This window comes from Emys orbicularis, chromosome 2 (genome assembly GCF_028017835.1).
Source record: "Emys orbicularis isolate rEmyOrb1 chromosome 2, rEmyOrb1.hap1, whole genome shotgun sequence".
NCBI classification, from domain to species: domain Eukaryota; kingdom Metazoa; phylum Chordata; order Testudines; family Emydidae; genus Emys; species Emys orbicularis.
Window position 1 is genome coordinate 71808984 of NC_088684.1, and position 21492 is coordinate 71830475.

Consider the following 21492-nt stretch of genomic DNA (forward strand, 5'->3'; position numbering starts at 1 on the left):
CTTCCCGAAAAAAAAACCCGCTTACCGGGAACCTGCTCTTCTGTTTGTCCTCCACCAAATACCGGCCGTTGCGACTGGCTACCTTCCTCCTGGCTTGAGAAGAGCTGCTGGCTGCATGGCTCCAGGGATTCTGGGGTGTCTCCATCCGGCCCACCACCATCACTCCCGTTTTCCTCCTCCTCCTCCCCCCACACCGACTCTGAAGTGTCCATGGTGGTGCTCGGAGTGGAGGTGGGGTTAACCCCAAGTATCGCATCCAGCTCTTTGTAGAATCGGCAGGTCATGGGGGGAGCACCCGAACGGCCGTTTGCGTCGCGGGCTTTGAGGTAGGCACTCCGCAGCTCCTTCACTTTAATCCTGCACTGCAGGGCGTCCCGGTCATGGCCCCTTTCCATCATGTCCTTTGATACCTTCCCGAAGGTATCGTAATTCCTACGGCTGGAGCGCAGCTGGGACTGTACAGCTTGCTCCCCCCAAACACTGATGAGGTCCAGCAACTCGCCATTGCTCCATGCTGGGGCTCGCTTGGCGCGTGGAGGCATGGTCACCTGGAAAGATTCGCTGATAGCACTCCACACCACGCCGGGCTGAGCAAACAGGAAGGGGATTTTTAAAATTCCCGGGGAATGTAAAGGGTGGGTCACATGGTTGGTTACCTGAGGCCAGGGCAGTAGAGTTTGAACTGATGACCAGAGTGGCTAGAACAGGCATTGTGGGATACTGCCGAATAATTCTGGAGGCCATTCACAGCACATTGGGCGGCCACACTGGCGCCGCAGCGCTGCAGCGGCAGCGCAATACACGGTATTCCTCTCGGAGAGGTGGAGTACATGTAGCGCTGCAACCATGGAGATACAGCGCTGCAAATGCCTTGCCAGTGTGGACGGGGAGTGAGTTACAGCTCTGGGGGCGGCTTTACAGCGCTGTAACTCGCAAGTGTAGCCAAGGTGTGTGTGTGTGTGTGTGTATATATATATATATATATATATAATCTTCCTACTGTATTTTCCACTACATGCATCCAATGAAGTAGGCTGTAGCCCACGAAAGCTTATGCTCAAATAAATTTGTTAGTCTCTAAGGTGCCACAAGTACTCCTCCTCTTTTTGCGGATACAGACTAACACGGCTGCTACTCTGAAACATGTCCTCATTCTGTGCTCCTTGCCTAGCCTCAGAGTGTACTTCTCAGTTATGCAGGCCATCATGACTCACCATAGATGCCTACTGACATAAATGTCAGCTGGTCCAGAAAAGTCTGCTGCCTAAATTTTTAGGAACTCTGGACTTTCTAACAAGCAGAAAACAGGGACTTGTTTCCTGCACTGTTCACTTGACATTGATGGGGTGTCTCTGCCAGTCACAATTCTGGTGATGTTTCTCTGGCTTATGAAACCATCTACTGGTAAGCTGGACAGAAGCAAGTAAAGGCTTAACTGTCACCTGAGCAGTTGCACAATGTATTTGTAGTTTGCACTTGGAAGACTGAAGGACATATAGCCATGTCTCATGACAAGCCTGTATCTCAGTGAGCAAAACATTGCCAAAGGTGTCGCTGAATATTGTGCATTGCATAATATTTGAGTCCTTATTGCCAGGGTGGATGAGAGAGGTGGACAGGCTGTCTGCTGAATTCAAACAGCCTGAAAGTAGGCTGGCTTAACAATGCCGCTGTAGTGCAGTTTGCATGAGGGAAACTTTAAAAGTTTACTTTGATTACAGGTAATAACTTGACAGTGTTTTTATGTGATCATTAGTGCAGTAACTGGTGGTATATTGTATTTACACTCTGCTCAAACCTGTGGTGTGTGATTGATTTTGTTTCGGGGGTGGGGTGTGTGTGTGGATAATATACATGTAAACCTAGAAAGGAAAATCAAATGCACAATTATAAAATGGGGACTAACTGGCTGGGTGTTAGTACTACTAAATAAAGATCTGGTAGTTATAGTGAATCACAAATTGAATATGAGTCAACAATGTGATGCAGTTGCGAAAAAAGGCTAATATCATTCTGGGATATATTAATAGGAGTGTGATGGGTAAGACACAGAAGGCAATTGTCCTGTTTTACTTGGCACTGGTGAGGCCTCAGCTGGAGTACTGTGTCCAATTTTGGGTGTCACACTTTAGGAAAGATGTAGATAAATTAAGAACATAAGAATGGCCCTACTGGGTCAGACCAAAGATCCATCTAGCCCAGTATCCTGTCTACCGACAGTGGCCAGTGCCAGGTGCCCCAGAGGAAATGAGTAGAACAGGTAATCATCAAGTGATCCATCCCCTGTCACTCATTCCCAGCTTCTGGCAAACAGAGGATAGGGACACTATTTCTGCCCATCCCGGCTAATAGCCATTGATGGACCTATCCTCCATGGATTTAGCTAGTGTTTTTTAACCCTGTTATGGTCTTGGCCTTCGCAGAATCCTCTGGCAAGGAGTTCTACAGGCTGACCGTGCATTGTGTGAAGAAATACTTCCTTTTATTTGTTTTAAACCTGCTGCCTATTAACTGGAGAGAGTCCAGAGGAGAGCAACAGAAATAAGAGATTTAGAAAACCTGACCTATAAGGAAAGGTTTTAAAAAATGGGCATATTTAGACGAGCAAAGAAGACTGAGGGGGGACTGGATAACAATCTTCAAATATGTCAAGGGCTGTTATAAAGAGGATGGTGATCAATTGTTCTCCATGTCCACTGGAGGAAGGACAAGAAGTACTTGGCTTAACCTGCAGCAAGGGAGACTTAGGTTAGATATTAAGAAGAAACTTCTAACCTTAAGGGTAGATAAAGTCTGGTGTAGGCTTCCAACGGAGGTTGTGGAATCCCCATCACTGCAGGCTGGACTGGATGACCTCTCAAGATGCCTTCCAGCCCTACATTTCTGGAAGTTCAAGTTCAAAGAATGTTTTATTGAAGTATGGAAGGCTGACAAGGAATGTATCAGAGCATTAATAAAATAATTACTGGTGTATTTTTAGATTGAAGAAGTGTGTGTGTGTGTGTGTGTGTGTGTTACTGACCTCTAAATACTACTGTGATGCTGGTAGACGGGATGCTAGCTCTGTGTGTTACTGACCTCTAAATACTACTGTGATGCTGGTAGACGGGATGCTAGCTCTTGCCAAGGCTACAGGCGTCAGCTCAGCGCTGACAGATTCATGGCAGGAAACCAGACCAGCTCACCTGTATGTTAGTATTGTTTAAGATAGGTGTTAGACTTGAAAGGATGTGGTTAAACTGTATGGAATCCTTATAAGTTGCTGCATGTATTAATCTTACTTGTGATGTCTGTATCCCATGTTCTAGGTAATATGTAAGTTTTGCTTTATAACCGTAAAAATGCCTGCTCTGAACTTGTGAATGCATGCAAAAAGAATGGTTCCCCTGCCCATCAAAGACTATTCCCTGCCCACAAATGGGCCATTCTGAAACATCACAATACATAGACTGGGTCAATGGCCCCCATAGATCATTGAAGGTGCTACATGCAAGAAAGCTTGTGCTGTTAGCTTGAATTCCGGAAGAAGGAAATAAAGAGGACCTGACATGAAAATTTTTCATCTCTTTTCTGTTTGGACTCTCACAGTGCTGGAGCTAGGAAATAAAAGTAGAGATCCCCATGGTCAACCTGAGTTAGCCCTAAAAGACATTCAGTGCTGACAGGTTACCTCTGTTACTTTTTGGAACCATAGACTGTAACACACATATGTGTATATATGTTGCCTGCTTTAACTTGTAACTAACTCTCTCATTTCTTTTTCCTAGTTAATAAATCCTTATTTAGTTTACTATGGGATTGGCTACAAGTGTTTTTTGGTATGAGATCTGAGGTACAGATTGACTTGGGGTAAGTGACTGGTCTTTTGGGACTGGGAGCAACCTGAATATTTTGTGATCTTTGGTATTAGTGACCATTTATCACTAAGTCCAGCTTGCCTGAGTGGCAAAATACAGGAGTGCCCAAGGGGACTGTCTGTGACTCCATGGTAAGACTATTACAGTGTTTCAGGAGTTCACATGTGTTCCTGGGTTGGTGAAATCTATAGAACATACCACCAGTTTGGGGTGTCTGCCATGGTTTTTGCCCGTCTACCCTGAGGTTGGCACTCACAGTCATGAGTCATTCCGGACTGGGTGACAACTCCATTCAATTTTTTAATTGAGGTATGGAAGTCTTTCTGCCTATATGAATTATTTTCTAGTACTACTGTAATGTCAGAAATCACAAACTTTCATAAACATAAACTTTCAAGCAATGTGTACTTTATTAACAACAGTACATGCCAGTCACAAGAGTCAGCAACTTACAGATGACTTTGACTTTACTAGTGACACACACCATAACTTTGTGCAAAAAGTGCAGCATACAGACTCAACACCAGTGCATCACAAATGACAGTACGTGTAATCAAAACAATTGTGTTATTTGAGCTCTTGTCCGCTGGAGTAGAGTGCAGTGGGAACTGATGAGTGGAGGGTTGGTGGCTAAAGGAAGGGGCTGGAGGGTATGATCCCTCCCAGAAACGCATATTGTCCATTCTTTGGAGTGGGTAGAACTACTGCGGTGGTGTCCTTGTTGCCCCCTGGTCAACAACTTGTTCAAACAGCAGGGTAGATGTCGCATGTATTTCTGTGCATCTCCATCCTTCCTCCTTTCTAGCAACTGTTCGCACCACTCTTTCGCATCCCTCATGTTTTGATTGGAGTCCTGCATGGTCTCGGAGAACTCGTCCTCATTTGAGCACTTCGTTTAATCTCTGATTGCAAACAGTTGTTCTGAAATTGTTAGTGAGATTCTCCCCAATGAGATTGCCAATAATGAAATAGAGAACAGTTGTTAGGTTGGGTAGTGGTGGTGCTGGCAGCCCATGATAACTGTTGCAGCTACTCAGAATTTTCCACCTCGTACAGTAATTAAGGTGAACAGTGTTTGCAGCCATACTGGGTAGAAAGCATTTGCCCATATATTCTGCCTTTTCATCAGCTTTGTCTTGCCAGTTAACATACAAGGTATGCATTTGCTAAGTGTATGGGTATATCTGCCTACATTATGGTTCATTAGTTATCACTTGCATCTTCAAGAGTCTCTCTCCCAGGAATGAAATATGTGTCAGCCTGAGCCATTTAAACTGTGTCTGGGGGTCCAGCTGGGTACTGAACAATTCCTGGTTTTCAGCCAACTTGCAGTATTCTGGGTTATTGCCAGCTTCCTGCCTGATGCCAAATGCCTCACCTCATTCATCGCTGCAGCGGGTGGGGAGGTGCTGCCTTTTCCTCCTCCTCTCCAGGACATGAAGTGTTCTCATTGGTTACATGGAGAGGTGGCAGGTGCCCTGCTGACTGTAGCATCTAGTTTATTACAAAAAAGCACTAATAATGTGTTGATGCCAGAGCTAGTATTGTTCTCCTTTGCTTTCTGGTACTTTTGTCTCAGCTCTTTTTCCTTTGCATGGAATTGATTTGGAACCTAAGGGTACGTCTTCACTACCCGCCGTATCGGTGGGTAGCAATCTATTTATCCGGGATCGATATATCGTGTCTCGTTAAGACGTGATATATCGATCCCCGAACGCACTCACCGTCGACTCCGGAACTCCACCAGAGCGAGCGGTGGTAGCGCAGTTGACGGGGGAGCCGCGGCTGTCGATCCTGCGCCGTGTGGACCCCAGGTAATTCGATCCAAGATACTTCGACTTCAGCTACACTATTCGCGTAGCTGAAGTTGCGTATCTTGGATCGATCCCCCGCCCCAGTGTAGACCAGCCCTAAGGCCCATTAACTTTCAATGAGTCTTATGTTCCTAAATGCCCAAGCCACTTTTGAGACTGGAACTTAGGCACTTTTGAAAATGTTATCCGATATCTTGTTCTGGAGAGTACTGGAACTAACTTGATCATAGGTATTTTATTTCTTATATTGGCCAGTATGGAAGAATTGGCTGAGAACCTGGACATTTAGGTAATGCTGTTCACAGAAGAGCATGGTACTAAGAATAGAGGATGAAAGCACTAGTATAAAGATAATGAACCTTAAAAATAAATAATAAACCCCTGTAAGTCTATAGTTAGGATTCCATGAACATGAACTAAAGTAGTTAATATCTGAAGGGATTAATCTTCAAGGCACAACAGAAAACAAATGGAAGGAAAATGGAAAGTAGTAAGACCAATATGGTTATACTAGTGGCTTTTAAAGGCCTAAAATTAAAAAGGGATTTTTTTAAGTGTGTAGCAGAGGGGAGATACTACGTGGGGTAATAAAGATATGTAAAGTCAAAACTGAAAGGGCATGAATAGATTGCAGTGGGTGTCAGTTCTTATGTAATCCAAACAGCTTAATGTTCTGAAAGGTTTGTGAAAATGTGCATGTAACAAATCCACTGGGCATTTAGAATCTTATTAGGAGAATTCAAATAGTTTTACTTATTGAATTTGGAAGGTAAATTTTCACAAATGAGTATTCAAATTGAACATGCAATTTGCAGTTCTCCAATAATGAATGCATTTTCCCCAGTATATTCAGCCATTTGGAACATGCGTTCCTGAACATTTTGTCACTGTTTTGTAGCTTCTTCTTTGACAGTTCTGCAATTCTTAAAGTACATATATCACTGTTAGAGGGCAAGTTGCGCTTTAGATCTCTTTAGTTTCTCTTAGTGCAACGTGTCATCAGAGAGGTGCATTCATCTTCACCCTTCTCAGGTGGAGCCATGCAGTCCTACCACTACCATGCTGCACTCCCCACCCCCAGTTTACCAACTGTGATAACATGACAGATCCACCTGTGCTTGGCACCTGTAAGCCCTTTTCCTCCAGGAATCTGAGCAGTGGCTGATTAAAATGACTCAGAAACAGGTTCTTCAAAACAAAGTATTATTTATTCACCCAAAAGTATGTAGCAAGCAGAGAAAAGGGGTAAACCCAACACCCGGGTCTTACCTAAACTTTATTCCTTTGCAAGTTTTAATTGCAAGGAAAGAATATAGACATCCCTACCCTTGAACTGGGAGAGACAAACACCTCTGCAGAACTCTCTCAGAGAGACTCACCTCCAGTTGCAGCTGCCCATTTGCCCCCTTTCCTCTCTTTGGGTCAGGGTCTTTAACCTGAAGCTTGGCAGCTGGCCATTTACCAATTAATAGCACCCCCATTGTTCCGTTAATGACCCTTGGTATTCTTTCTGGGGGTACTTTATCTTTGTCATTGTTTTGATTTGTTTCCTGTGTGTATACCACTATCAGCTTCCTTTGATTTAACTCCAAGCAGGTAAATTGAGGTGCATATATTTATAAAATATACAGATGGCTCCCTCATTCTCCATAACATACAATATTCATTATTTGCAATGTATTTGTATTGCGTATTACTGTATTTGTTACATTTATTTTGGACACACAAGGCCCATCATCTGGTGGCAAAGCAGCAAAACAAAAGATGATGGAAGGACCAAAATGCCCATATTGATTTTTTTGCTCACATTCAAGTCCAGAGGGGACCATACTACTTAAAGTTATACAAGGTGTACAAAATATTTGTCCTTGAGTTACTTTCAATGGTTAAAATATTATCTGAGACAAAACATTGTATAGGTAAAGAGTCAAAGAACGTAAATATAAATTTATGAAGACAAGTTATTACCACTGAATTGTGTATAGATCTGTACCCTAAAAGATGAGAATACTACATCATCATACAACAGCAAATTGGAGTCTTTGTCTTTAAGAGGAAAATGGCGATTATTGATTCAGCTTGAGGTTTTTATGTTGCTAAGTGAAACGATTCTTAGAGTTACAGAACTCTTTCATACAGTGATAATGGAGCTAAGGTTGGGAGCATTTTAACTCTTGAAATTCCTGATATTTGTATATTTAAATTCCCAACATTAATGATGCCCCAATGTAGTTTTTGTATCAATGTAATATTTCTACATCAGTCTCTTCATTCTGTTTGCTTTTCTTGTCACAGAATTCAGTAGTTCTGCAGTATTATGGACATTTTTAAAGATGTATAACTAAGGTTCTCTGTTAAAGTACCTCACTCCAGCAAGAGTGTTGCACTGGTCACTTCAATAAACCTAACGTTAAGTGCCAGATTTTCAGTCAGTTGTAGGGTTGTACAATTGTGTATACCTGCGATTTGTAACCTTGCAAATTCCCAACTTCTTAGACCACACAAATAGGAACGCATAAACTAGGGATTTGAATAGGTATATGAGAGAGAGTATTCTAAAATAGGCCGAAACCTCACTGGGATATATGATCCTGGCTGCAAGTGCCAGTTGGAATGTGTCTAAGTAGTTAGTAGTAAAATAGCAGCTGGTATGCTTTTTGTGAATGAAGTCTTATATATTCTATTAGAATGCATTCAAGCCATACAAGGCAAAATGCCCATTCTTGCTTGGCACACATTAATTAGCAGATAATTGGTGCCAGGCGAATTTCTGCTAACATTTTATTCACTAATTTTTTAAAATACAAATATGCAAATTAAATGTGCTATTGTCATCTCCTATTTTACTGTTTTGGTTTATATGTGTGTACCATTGTCAATCTAGTGATTGGAGTGATACAAATATTTGTAGTTTTTTTTTTTTTTTTTTTTTTGTCCTCTAGTGGCTAACATGAAAAGTTCTACCATCTGAGCTCCCAAGTGTACAGTAACTCCTCACTTAAAATCGTCCTGGTTAACGTTGTTTCGTTGTTACGTTGCTGATCAATTAGAGAACATGCTCATTTAAACTTGCACAGTGCTCCCTTATAATGTCATTTGGCAGCCGCCTGCTTTGTCCACTGCTTGCAGAAAGAGTAGCCCGTCGGAGGTAGCTGGTGGGGGCTTGGAACCAGGATGGACCGGCAGCCCCCCTATCAGCTCCCCACTCCCTTAAGTTCCCTGTGGGCCGCTGCCCAGCAGGCTATCAATTGCCAGCAGTTCAGCTGTCCCTCCCCCCACTGCCATGTGCTGCTCCTGCCCTCTGCCTTGGAACTGCTCCCGGGAGCCTCCTGCTTGCTGTGGAGGAGGAAGAGAGGGGCTAATATCAGGGTGTCCCCCTCACCCCTGCTCCTGCTCCCTGCTTACCCCATTTCCATAGAGCGGGGGGGGGAGGGGAGAGCGACCACGACAGGGCTCAGGATGGAGGGAGCGTGCTGGCAGCGGCTGCTGTCTCAACTTCCTGGTCTACTTAAAAAGGCAATCTACTTAGAGTGGTTCAGCGTAGTTAAAGGGACAATGTGTATCTCTCTTTCTCACACACACAGGGTGTGTGTCTCTGTCTGCCATGCTGTCTCCCCCTCCCTCCATTCGTGCTGCCTTGTAGAGTATGAGGCTACATTAACAACGTGTTAACCCTTGAGGGCTCAGCCGAGTTCTACTTCATCATTTAACAGTAAGGCATTCCCTGGGAAATATCCCACCCTCTTCCACCCTCTGACTTCACCACCTCCAGGGGCAGCTCCAGGCACCAGCGCAGCAAGCGCGTGCCTGGGGCGGCAAGTCGTGGGGGGCAGCATGCCGGTCGCCATGAGGGCGGCAGTCAGGCAGCTTTCAGTCCACTAGTCACGCGGATTCGGCGGCATTTCTGTGGGTGATCTGCCGGTTCCGCGGCTTCGTCAGCAATTCGACGGCGGGTACGCTGAAGGCGCGGGACCAGCAGATCATCCACAGAAACGCCGCCAATGCCGCGTGACCAGCGGACCGAAGGCCACCTGACTTCCGTGCTTGGGGCGGCAAAAAACATAGAGCCGCCCCTGACCACATCAACCAAACTTCACAATCATCATTGCTATGTACAGTATTAAATTGTTTGTTTAAAACTTATAGTGTATATGTGTGTGTGTGTGTGTGTGTGTGTGTGTGTGTGTGTGTATATATATATATAATCTTTTGGTGGAAAAAAATGTCCCTGGAACCTAATCCCCCATATTTATATTAATTCTTATGGGGAAATTTGATTCACTTAACATCGTTTCGCTTAAAGTTGCATTTTTCAAGAACATAACTACAACGTTAAGCGAGGAGTTACTGTATTGGATTTTGTGGAACATTCCACATTTGAGTTGAATTGGGCTGGTCATTCTTCTGCACTGCCAGCGCAGATAATATTCTGCATGTGTGTGTGAGAGAGGGGCTCCATCCATATATGAAGCCTAGGTGGAGGTCTGTGGCATATATGACAACTTCCTGCCATATCCTTGGGTGACCTTATTGAATAAAGTTTAAGTATCTTTGGGGTCCATTGTATGAAATGAATGGTGATTGTGTTCTACTCCCTGGGGGCAGGCTGCCACAGCTCCTCCAGGAATCAAAAACAGTGGATGGTGGTGAAGATTATAATACCTCCCAGTAAGGCTCACATATATTAGTTCAAACTGGATTATTCAGAGACCAAGAGACAAAGGCAAGATTTTTGGATAAATAGCCTGAGTTTACACTGACTTGGGGCTCTTCTTCCTGATCCAACAGATGGACAGGATTTTCTGTCCAAGGGATGCCCCAACCCTGGAAGAAGAGTTGGAATGACTTTTGCCCACTTGAGCCCCATAATCCTGCGTAGTCTCTTGTGAGCTTTTAGCATGCATATAGAAATGTTTGTTGGGTTTTTAAATATATTTTTTCTGTAATGCTTTTATCTGAAGAATAAAAGTGCTTGCTTAGAAAGAGCCATGTGGTAACTTGTAACTGCTAGTAACACACTAGTCATAGCTCTTGAAGAGACTGCAAAGTACACACGCTGGCCTTTTAGGCAGACTGGCTTGCTGGAGATACCGCAGTAGATGGCAGAGGACTGTGCAGCCTTCACACCCCTCTTCAGAAAGGAGTGGAACAAGGGTCCCTAGGCAAAGACGGGTGATGGCTGGAAACCTGAAAGCGGGAACTCATGGAGTAGACCATGAACGGGGGAATACAGATGCAGTTACTGTGAAACTAATACTGTCCACTAAACTTTGAGACAGGAACTGTGATTTCTGTTCTTACCTATGTTGACTGGTCCACATATAAGGTAGTAATTACGCCTGTGATTGGTAGAAAAAGGTTGCCCCTTCCCTCCCTTTTTTGTTGCTTCTTGATGCAGTAAGAATGTTTGAAAGGTGTGTTTCCCCAAAAATGCCCCATTTCCCTGTAGCTGATAAACTTAATCATAGAATTTTACCAGTATGTGAGTCTGAGCGGAATTTTATTCCAGCTCATGCATCATTATCCAAACGGTTAAGACATCTGGAGTCGGTGTGGTGTTTAACCACTAGTGATGCAAACCAGAAAGAACATAGCTTAACTTTATTGATTTGGATTATATAGTTTGAAAATAAACAAAAACCCCAGGCATAACCTTTCCTCTTTTAGGAAAGAACACTTATTTGTCCAATACTAGGCAGGATTTTCAAAAGTACCTGGGTGATTTAGAAGCACGAGTTCCACTGAAAGTTATGTAGATGCTATTGAAAAATCCCACTCAATGTTTTTTGAAAGCTTTTTTTTTTTTTAAGGTGCTCAGAAACCATGGGGATAGGTTCAGTGCAAGAGCCTAAACAGAGTAGAACATGGTGAATATTCAGACTTGACAATTATGGGGGGAGGGGGAATCTTTGTACATGTAGACTAAGTAAATTGAATCTGGAAGACAAAGATTTAAGCATGGAATACTACTGTCACTTTTTTAATACTTTGTTAATTTTCCAGTGAAGTCGAACCACACTTCAAACCAGTAGCTTTACTGTTCTTCCCCTTGCTACCCCTTTTGTTAAGTGATCTCTGTATTAATTAGTTGATGCTGCCTTTTTTCCCTGTGAAATTCAAAACAAGTAAACTTTTTTTTTTTTTTCTCCCAGGATTCATTTGTGATGTTCTGATGTGCTGTTGAAAGGAAAAGAACAGAGTCTGTTACACACTGACACTTCAAAACGCTCCTGCTAATGTATTTTCAAATTCATTGAATTATCATAGAAATTCATCATGGGAGGAGCTGTGAGTGCTGGGGAAGACAATGATGATTTAATTGATAACTTGAAAGAAGCTCAGTATATTCGCACTGAGAGAGTGGAGCAAGCCTTCAGAGCAATTGACCGTGGTGATTATTATCTAGAAGGATACAGGGACAATGCTTATAAAGACTTGGCTTGGAAGCATGGAAATATACACTTATCAGCACCTTGCATTTATTCTGAAGTCATGGAGGCATTGAAACTTCAACCAGGATTATCTTTTCTGAATCTGGGTAGCGGAACCGGATATTTGAGTACAATGGTGGGATTAATATTAGGTAATTTCTTTTTTATTTTAAACGTATATGAAATGTTGGTTACTGAATACAGATTCTTAGATTAACACGTCAGCATTTTTGCCAGGGTTTTGTGATTTAATGTGTTATAGTTTTTAAGTAATGTAATGAAAAAAGCATAGAGTTAAGAATTTGGAATGTGCTTTCAGAATATTGTGAAATATTTAAGAGCTGCTAGCTAATTCTTAGAAAAACTGTTATTGAAAAGCATTTTTTAAGAATTGCATTTTAATGAAAACAATATTTTTGCTGCTTAAGCCTCAGCCACAGATTAACCTTCTGTAGTCACCTGAAGCTGCAAGCCTTTTTGACACCACCATAATTCCCACACAAGCCAAATGTTGTCACAAAGAATATTATGATTTTCAACAGGGAGTATGGAAACAATTATTTCTAAATTTTTCTGCAGTTTTTAAGTTCACTAAGGACGCTTAAAGATTGTTGCTCACATAGAAGGCAAGAAATTTATATGCTTAGGACACAAAGTAAGCTGCTCTTCACAAAATAACCTAGATTAAATAACAGTATTAGTAAATTTTATGGCAGATATTTACTGCTTAAGACTGGGGTTTTTTTAAGCTAAGTTAGCTGTGTAGTTTACTACTCATCCTCTCAACTGTACTTAAATAAAGCTGTGCTACCAGCTGAAAAGAAAATGTGGTATGTCGTTGCTAACTGAATTTCATTTTAAAACTATACCTTAGACAGCAGAAAATGTACATTAAAATGCATTTGTTTTAAAAATGAAAGAAACTAAGCTCTAGTGCAGATTTTTATAAGTATCCTCAGATGTTTTCTACCTATTGTAATAATTTTGCATTACACAACAGAATTTCATTTATTTTGGTAGTGGGATGTAAGTGTGACAGCCACATTTTTCTTCCACTAAATAAATATTTGTATCTCTCAGTATTGTTTTCTAGTTAAGGAAGCACTACTTTTACTGCTACAACAATCTTACAAAATGTGTACTTTTTCCAGTATATGGAGTTCTTGAAGTCTTGGATTACTCATTTTTACAAATAGAGATAATGGAGAGCAGAAAACCATTAAGGGAAGCAGTTACTATTCTGAATGGGAGGAGAATGTGTAACAGATTTAATCTGTCAATTCACTTCCAAGAGGTGTAGGATTCCTTCCAATTTAATGTAAACAAAAGTCAAAGAGCTGATTCAGTGCTCCCTCTTGTGGAAACCGAGATTCGTTTCCTTACCCAATACAATATAGTAAGCAGTAATGCTTCTGGTAAAATATTCATTCATAGGTATAAACTCAAAATTCCAGTACATGCTGTTAAAAGAATTATAGTATTTCACTTTGTTCATGTAACGTACTGTACCTCTTGTGCTAGCTCTCTATTTATGAGCTTGGGGAGTTTTATCTCTATGGGAGATGATAAATATAGGCAATTTTGTATGAGTTCTTCCCCAGTAGCTGTTAAAGTATAAATATACATATAATATGATTAGAGACTACTTCCTCTTTTGTTTGCTATTAGCCCTGTGCGCAGGACCATAAATATTTCCCGAGATCATATCAAGAGTGAAGATGATTAAATAAAGCCCTTTGTCTTGATATTTATTTATGTTTTATTTGGCTAGGGGTCCTCTGCACCTGCTTCTCTATATGAGGTTGTATTTACCTTATCTAACTAATCTCTTTGGGGTCAGGAGTGCATGATGTGTGCTGCCTGGCCTGCTGTCTCCTCACCCAGCACAATTCTGACTCTGAAGAATGACCTGTCCTGATTTCCAGAAAGTGAATGAAGAGAACTAAGTAGTGAAAGTGACTGATTTCTCCCCACCTTTTCACATGAGGGGTGAGACCTGCAGCAGAGGGCCTTCTAACTGTGTGAATCAGCAGACACAACCTGCTCTGCAGTTCTTAACTCAGCGTGGTTAGTCAGATTTATAGCAATATTTGAACAAAATATTTTTGAAAAGGAAGGTTTATTTTACTGGTTTTAATAAAGGCAGCCCCTTTGTGGAAAATGGAACCTTTACACCTTCTCAAAATGGAGCCTATTGTTTCAATTTGTACTGTATCGGATTAGTGTTAGGAAGCCGAAGATTGTTTGTTTGTCAATGGTTGGGTATCTGATGGTTCAGTATAGGGTGGGAGTAGTAGTTTATACCATAGTGATGATTTTGTGAATGTTAATGTGACGCTAAATTAATTTGCGGGTGACTTGAAAATGAGGAATTTTTAAAATACAAAGTGGTCTATATAACTTGCTACAGTAGTCAGAGATTAAGTTTAATATAAACAGAAGGAAGATAATACACACGGAAAGAGTAGTTTACATAATTTTAATGATCAGTACAGACAAATCCTTTGATTTCTGTAATTGGGTATTACAAGATATTAGAACTGCAAACACTTTTCCAAGACTTAATAATGGTGGTAGATGATTGATGAGGTTAGTATAATCACATTGTGAAGGAAATGAATATTACTCCAGGAAGTAACACAAAAGTTAGGGTAGTGTCAGTTTTTATGAATTGGTAAGACCATTCTGGAATAGCATATACAGTCATATCCTCAAATTGGAAAAGCTAATGAGAATAGTGTTACCACCTCTGTTTTGTTCAATATAACACATAGCAATACAGTCATATCCTCAAATTGGAAAAGCTAATGAGAATAGTGTTACCACCTCTGTTTTGTTCAATATAACACATAGCAATACTGAAATGTATGTATCATTACACTCCATATTTTGGATAGTCATGTTGCTGCAGAAACTAATTGCTGCCTCGTAGCACGTTGATCATGAAAAGTTTTAGTATTACACACAAATGTTCCTCATTACCCTGACAGACACAAAACTCAAAAAATGTGTTTGATATTCTTCATGATTGTCTTGAAAAGTGGTAAAAATTAATCGGTTTGGAAATGTGCATGAATTTTGGAACAGATGGCGGTAACTGTAATTGAAAACAGCTAAGAGTGCAGCAAAAATACTAGATACATGAAAATAATTTAGGAGGTTAGGTTAGGGGAATGTGAATTCATTTATAGTAAATTATATTTGAAAACCTGCTGCGATTCCCAGGAAAGATTTTCTAAAATACTCTGTTTTGAAAACACTGACGCCTGTTCATTTTTTGTAAGAACGCTTGCTAGCTACTTCTAATTACTAGTCAGAAACTTTTTTGTTAGAATGATATTCTGATGAAGAATACCCTCTTTCTATGGGAAAAATTCAGTTTTGCAGAAGAATTTTCCTTTTTCCATTGGGAAAATCAGAATGTCAGCTGCCAATCTGGAAGGTGTTTGTCAATTTCACTTTCTGCTGGCCCAAAGCGCTCTGCTAGAAGGGCTGAGCAGGAACCAGGGTTGGGGAGTGAGGGCTGGTGGAGTGGCTGGCTGGGCTCTCTGCTTCCCAGGCAATGGGTCTGAAAGGCAGTTTTCTTACAAGAAGATGAAAAACAATTTTTTGTTTTTTTTTCCCCTAAAATGGAATATTTTTTTGAAATGCCTTCACACACAAAATTTCCTTTTTTATTTTTTTATTTTTTTGCATTTTGTCCTGGTTCAAGTTAAATTTGTTTTTAAAAATATTGAAAATTTTTACAGGAAGGGATTTCACATTTTACAGCCAGCTTTACTAGTAATGCAAGAGACAGAAAAGGGAAGCAATGAGCTAAGTTAATAAAGGATGTATGCGTACCAACAGGACACCTTTCAATGCTGTGAAAGCAGGTATCTCCCTTGTGGAGCACTCTGCCTCCTGTAAGTCTGCCAGCAGGAAAGCTTTATGAGCAATGCACGTAACGACCTCTTTTGGATCCACTTTGTTCATGGTGTACAAGATGTTCTAATTTCATGCTAAGAATTACAGATGTTGTTTAGCATATTGTGGTGATGTTGCACCATTAGGTCACGCTTACCAAATGGAATGTATTAGTTTTTTTTCTCCATAAAAGACCAGCTTTGCTGCGAATCTGCTATTTATTTTTATCCAGGGTACTTAAACATCAGAAATACTTCTATATTTTTTTCTTTAAATGCTCACAATACCTCTATTCTGCAGAAAAAATCCTTACGAATTTCCCTGGATGAATAATTTTTCTTACTGAAATAATAATTTGAGGATGCTTCTTGTATTAGATAATTAAGTGTTGGGCTAAATAATTTTAAAAGTAAAGGCTTGGAGCATAGTGATTACTGAATTAATAGAATGCAACCTCTACTTGCTGTTTGGCTGAAATGTGCTTTTTTCCTCTTCTCTGCATGGATACTAAAATCTCTGTTCTGTGGGCTGCCTATTACATATTGAATTCCTATCTCTCTATGCCCACAACAAATATGGCCACCTCTTTACCCTGGCAACCCCCCTAACTCTAGTCTTAATGTCTTTCCTTGCACCTCCCTACTTTAGAAGAGTGGACTTAGCCCTTTTACCACAAACTGAAATTCATTTTCAAGCTGTTTGTTAAAAACATATGATTACTAAATGAGGTGAAAGGATAAGGAGTTGAGTTAGAAGTGAATGTGGTGGACATGTCAGTGGGATTAATCTGAATAGAGAACTGCACAAACACTGTACTGTTGTAGATCAATACTTGTATAGCACTTTAGTACATTTCTGTGGTCCAGTTGGCTGAAGGCTAATACCACTTACGGATTCAGGAAACTGCATAATTGAGAAATGGGTATAGATATGCGCATACTATGCTGAATCTCTGTGCCATCATCGGTTGAGATGATTCCACTTCAATATAATATGCTTTAAATTTACCAACTTTTAATCCTTCTACAAACAAATACATTATAACCATCAACACCTGCTGTCTTTAAAAATTTGTGCCACTCTAAAATCTAATTAAAAGACTAAGAAAAGATCAGACTTACTGCCTTATGAACGTTCTCTTATGAAGGCTAATAGGAAAAATGTACTTGTGCTTTCTTTGCGGTAGTGTGGGCATTTTATAACAGGAAATAGGGAGCCAGAACTCCTGGGTTGTACTCCTGGCTTTTTCACTGGCTCACTAAATAATCATGTGCCTTAGTTTACCCATCTGTAAAAAGTATAAAAATATCCCTTTTTGTAGGCATGATGGAGGGCTTAATCAAATGTTAATAAAAGCACTGTGATACCATTAGATGAAAGGTGTTATACCAGTGCATAAAACAGTACTTTACTTATAAAAAACACTTTTTTAATTACAGGCCCTTTTGGAATAAATCATGGAATAGAGCTTCATTCAGATGTGGTAGAATATGCCAAGGAAAAATTGGAGAGCTTCATAAAAAATAGTGATAGCTTTGATAAGTAAGTATCTCACTTATCCAGTTCATTTTGCAACCAGAAATGTTTTGGATTTTTTTACTGAGGTACAATATTAAGGAATAAATGATATTTTGCAAATTTTAACTTCTTGTTAATGTTCATTATTGGAAATAATATTTGAAGTTTGTTGGACATATTTAAAGTGAGGTAAGTGGAAGTTAAAAAATATAGTTTTTTTTTTTTAAAGTAGGGAACATCTTTGAGTGCCAAAATCTATCCTCCTGCCTTCTTGCCATAAACACACTCACTTTATTATGCTGTGTTCTTATGCAGCTTCTTTTGTGTGCAGATCTGGAATAAATTTATAAGTATAACAACTCAGATTAATATTAACAGTCTGAGGCGCCACTGTGCCTAGATATTGAATATGAACATACAGCATGTAACTTAGCAGTGTTGATTAGAGCACGCAGATGAACGAAAGAGACACAGGGATGGATTTAAGCAGCTGGCTTCAACGTTGTTAATTTTACAGTGGGGAGTGGCATTATACACCATCCGCTTCTCACGTACCAGGTATTAATTGGGTCCAGTGCGGAATTACAGGGCTTCCACCATATAACCAGTGACTTGGGATAGCCACTCTTCAGACTTACCTCTTGGATTTACCTCACTCTTGAATCCTCTCACTTTTCCCTCTCAGAGGGTACCAAGAGGGGACCTTGGTATGTCATCTCCCCTTATAGGCAAAAGGTCCCCTGATGTCTAGGAAGGCTTTACATTTTGGGGGAGGAGGGGCATGAAAGCCAGCTCCCTTATATATTATTCCTGGGGGAATTCTGCACCAAAAAATTAAATTCTGTGCACAATATTTTAAAATTCTCCATATTTAATTTGTTAAAATAATGCACTATAATCATTCTGGTTTCAATTATTTTGGTAATTTATTTAAACTACAGTACAATGGATGGAGAATGGGAGTGGGGAGCATTGGAGGAAATCCTTCTAATTATTAGTCAACAAATATATTCAGCCATATGCTCAGTGTTACATCATAGGCAACTGAAGAGCAAGCGAGGGCTGGGGACTCAAACTCACAATTTATATTGTCTGCTGACCACCTCCAGAAAGGTCAGTAGCAAACAGTTCATGGAGCACATTTGATAAGAAATTTTTTCAGCCCAAAAATTTAGACCAGTTCTAATCACTAAAGCACCATAAGCATTTTTAAGGCCATACTGATTTTTATACCACTCTGGCAATGTAAAGGAGCCTTAAAACATTTGCCCCTGTTTTATACCCATGGGGGAATTCACTAAGAGCAATGGGAACAATTCACTAAGAAGGCAGGCTGCTACAATTTGGTCTGACACCTACCTCCTCAGAAACACCCCAAAACCCTGCCCCTTCACGCCAAGCATGCCACAATAGCGAGTAAGAAGGACAGTGTCTCTCTCTCACAAGCATGATTGCCCAGCCCCCCTGTCCTGGCGGTGATTTATGTCTCTACCGGCTGCTTTGCGTTCCCAAACCAACCTGCCTGGACTGCTGGGGAGGGGTACGTGACCCCTCTTGCGGCTTCCCTTAGCTTCCCCATCAGAAGTAATTTCTCTGCAGGGAAGCAAAGAAATCTGCAAGGGCCATGAATTCTGTGCACGCGCAGTAACGCAAAATTCCCCCAGGAGTAATATACCCTTGTGTCCAGCCAATGGGAGGCAGAAAAGCCCCACCCCATCCCCAAGAATATTCTCACAGGTTGAGGAGTAACTAGGCCCTGGCAAGTCTGGGTATGTGCTCTCCCATCTTCTTCCTCCCCCTGAACTTCTGGGTGTTGACTATCCCTCTGTTGGTCTGACCTACCCCATACTGAGACAGAGAGAGCCATTCTTGTTAGGATAGATAACACAGCCAGGTAAGTTCTGTAGATGGTGTGGTTAGCTTTACCGCTGAATTCGCTTGCTTGCTTTTATTAATTTTTAAATCTGATCTTTAATGTTATTTTGATAGGGTTTTTTGTATATTTAATTTCCTTTGTTTCCACAATAGAATAAATGATACTATATTTAAAAAGATGAGTGTGTTTCATTACTGTCGTCATCATTTTAGTTCTAGACACCTCCTGATATAATTGGAGGCTTGGTGCACCCTGCATTAAACTGGCATGAATTAAAAAGGATTATAGCCAGAAGAATTGTGTGTTTTAAGTAATATGAGCAATTAATCCATGACACATCTGTACAGAAAACTGTGTTAACATATAGTAACTAATGATTTTCTCTAGTCTAACATTACATTAGTGATCTTGTACTTAAGATTTGGATGCTGTTTCTTATTAAATCGCCCAGTTTTCAGTCATTCATAACTTATTCATAAAACTATCTTTTGGGCTTGGGAGGAAGGAAGGATGGAAGGCAGGAAAAGAGGAGAAGGAAGAATGCAAATCACAATTTAATAAAAATATGGCCATTTTTGAACTAGATGAAGGTTAAAAACAGTGGTTTTACTTATTTTCAGTCCCTTTGTTTCACTTTATTAAAAACTTAGTTATAAACTTGGCATGTTCTTATTCTTGAATGTAAATGAATGTCTATACCTTGTTTGAAGGACAGTTGTTTTGAGATATGTTATGGAAGTCTTACAATGAATTGAAATAGTAAAGGGTTTTTTCCCCTTTGCTTCACTAAGACTTATTTAGTTGTGGTGCTCTGAATGTTGCTCTACTTTAAGGTGATAGTTAATTCATTCTTTTAGCTGCAAGTGACTTGACTGTATTCCATTGTGTAACTAGATCATGGGATTAATGTAAGTATCATACACAAAGTTTTTATGCCCACTAACAAGTTTGGATCTTTTACGCCACAGTATGTTACTCAATCATCATTCTTGCAACAAAAAGCAACCAAGCAATGGCTATTTAAAAAAACTAAACCAACAAACAAAATTCTGTTAAGTGTGTAAGTGCTTCCTGATAAAAATATATTTGGTAACCACTAGGTTACAAATGAAGGAATAAGGGTTGGCTGCCTAATGGATGATTTTTCCTGTCTTGAATATCGCTAATTTTGGCTATTTTCTTTGAAAATAAAGCTTATTGTACCGAGTTAATACTGTATCTGGATGGGTGATATCTTGAAGACCTGATACATGGTGTTCTAAGGGAGTTGTTCTTCTGATCCTACTAATTTGTTTATAATATATAAAATATTTTTTAAACGGATGTCTGTCCTAAAGACACAGTAGGAACATGCTGTTGTGCTGGAAGCCTAGTTTTGGTTCCTGGGGCTTCAGTTGATAAATGAGATACCTACCCTGCGGATACTATGGTCTGTGACTTCTGTTCTCAGCTGATTGAGATTGGATCTGCTCAATACTTGGATGAGAAGCGTTCCAGGAAAAAGTGTTCATGAAAGGCATGCAGAGTCTTTCACTTAGATCACTGGCTTGAACCCAGCAGGGGTCTATTGACTGAAAATAATTTTCATCTGCTTATTTGGTGGTATAACTCAAACTAATTATATTTGAGGTTATATTTGAGGCGAACTGACAGGACAAAGTGTGGAAGTTTGAATTGCTACTTCCTGTCCTGTACTTATTCAATGGATGACTAGGAGTCTTTGGGCCTAACTGGCTATCTCTTATCTTTTAAAATTGGGTTAGCTTATTTTTAGCTACTTACAGAGCTTCAAACTAGATTTTAAATACACATTTTAAGCAACGGTTCTGTAATATGCTGAATAATACTATTCCAGACTGTTCTAGTCACTTGTACTTATAAGCCATAATCTTTCTGTGTTGGGCATTTCTGTGCACAACCCAGATGGGAGCAGAGACTACATTTCCAAGTGGCAAAAGTTTCAGTATTTCTGTGCTTGTCTTTGTGTTCATGTCTTGGATAAAAATATAAAAATCACTTCAAAGAAGTTCACCAGTGCGTCTTCAAAAAGTGTAGTGAAATACCTTGTTGCTTGGCTTGGTTCTTTCAGC

General features: G+C 40.3%; 1 protein-coding gene across 2 annotated transcripts in view; it reads left to right on the plus strand.

Annotated features, from left to right (window-relative positions):
• PCMTD1 (protein-L-isoaspartate (D-aspartate) O-methyltransferase domain containing 1) overlaps window positions 1-21492 on the plus strand; it is an 89744-nt gene that overhangs the window by 37692 nt on the left and 30560 nt on the right. Inside the window, exons 2-3 of one of the 2 annotated variants that reach the window (XM_065398629.1) lie at window positions 11824-12254; window positions 17448-17550. In XM_065398629.1, the coding sequence (XP_065254701.1) occupies window positions 11948-12254; window positions 17448-17550 (410 nt within the window). In that variant the 5' untranslated portion in view covers window positions 11824-11947. Of the gene's footprint in view, window positions 1-11823; window positions 12255-17447; window positions 17551-21492 lie in introns of those variants that run through there. The other variant, XM_065398630.1, reaches the window with a different exon arrangement.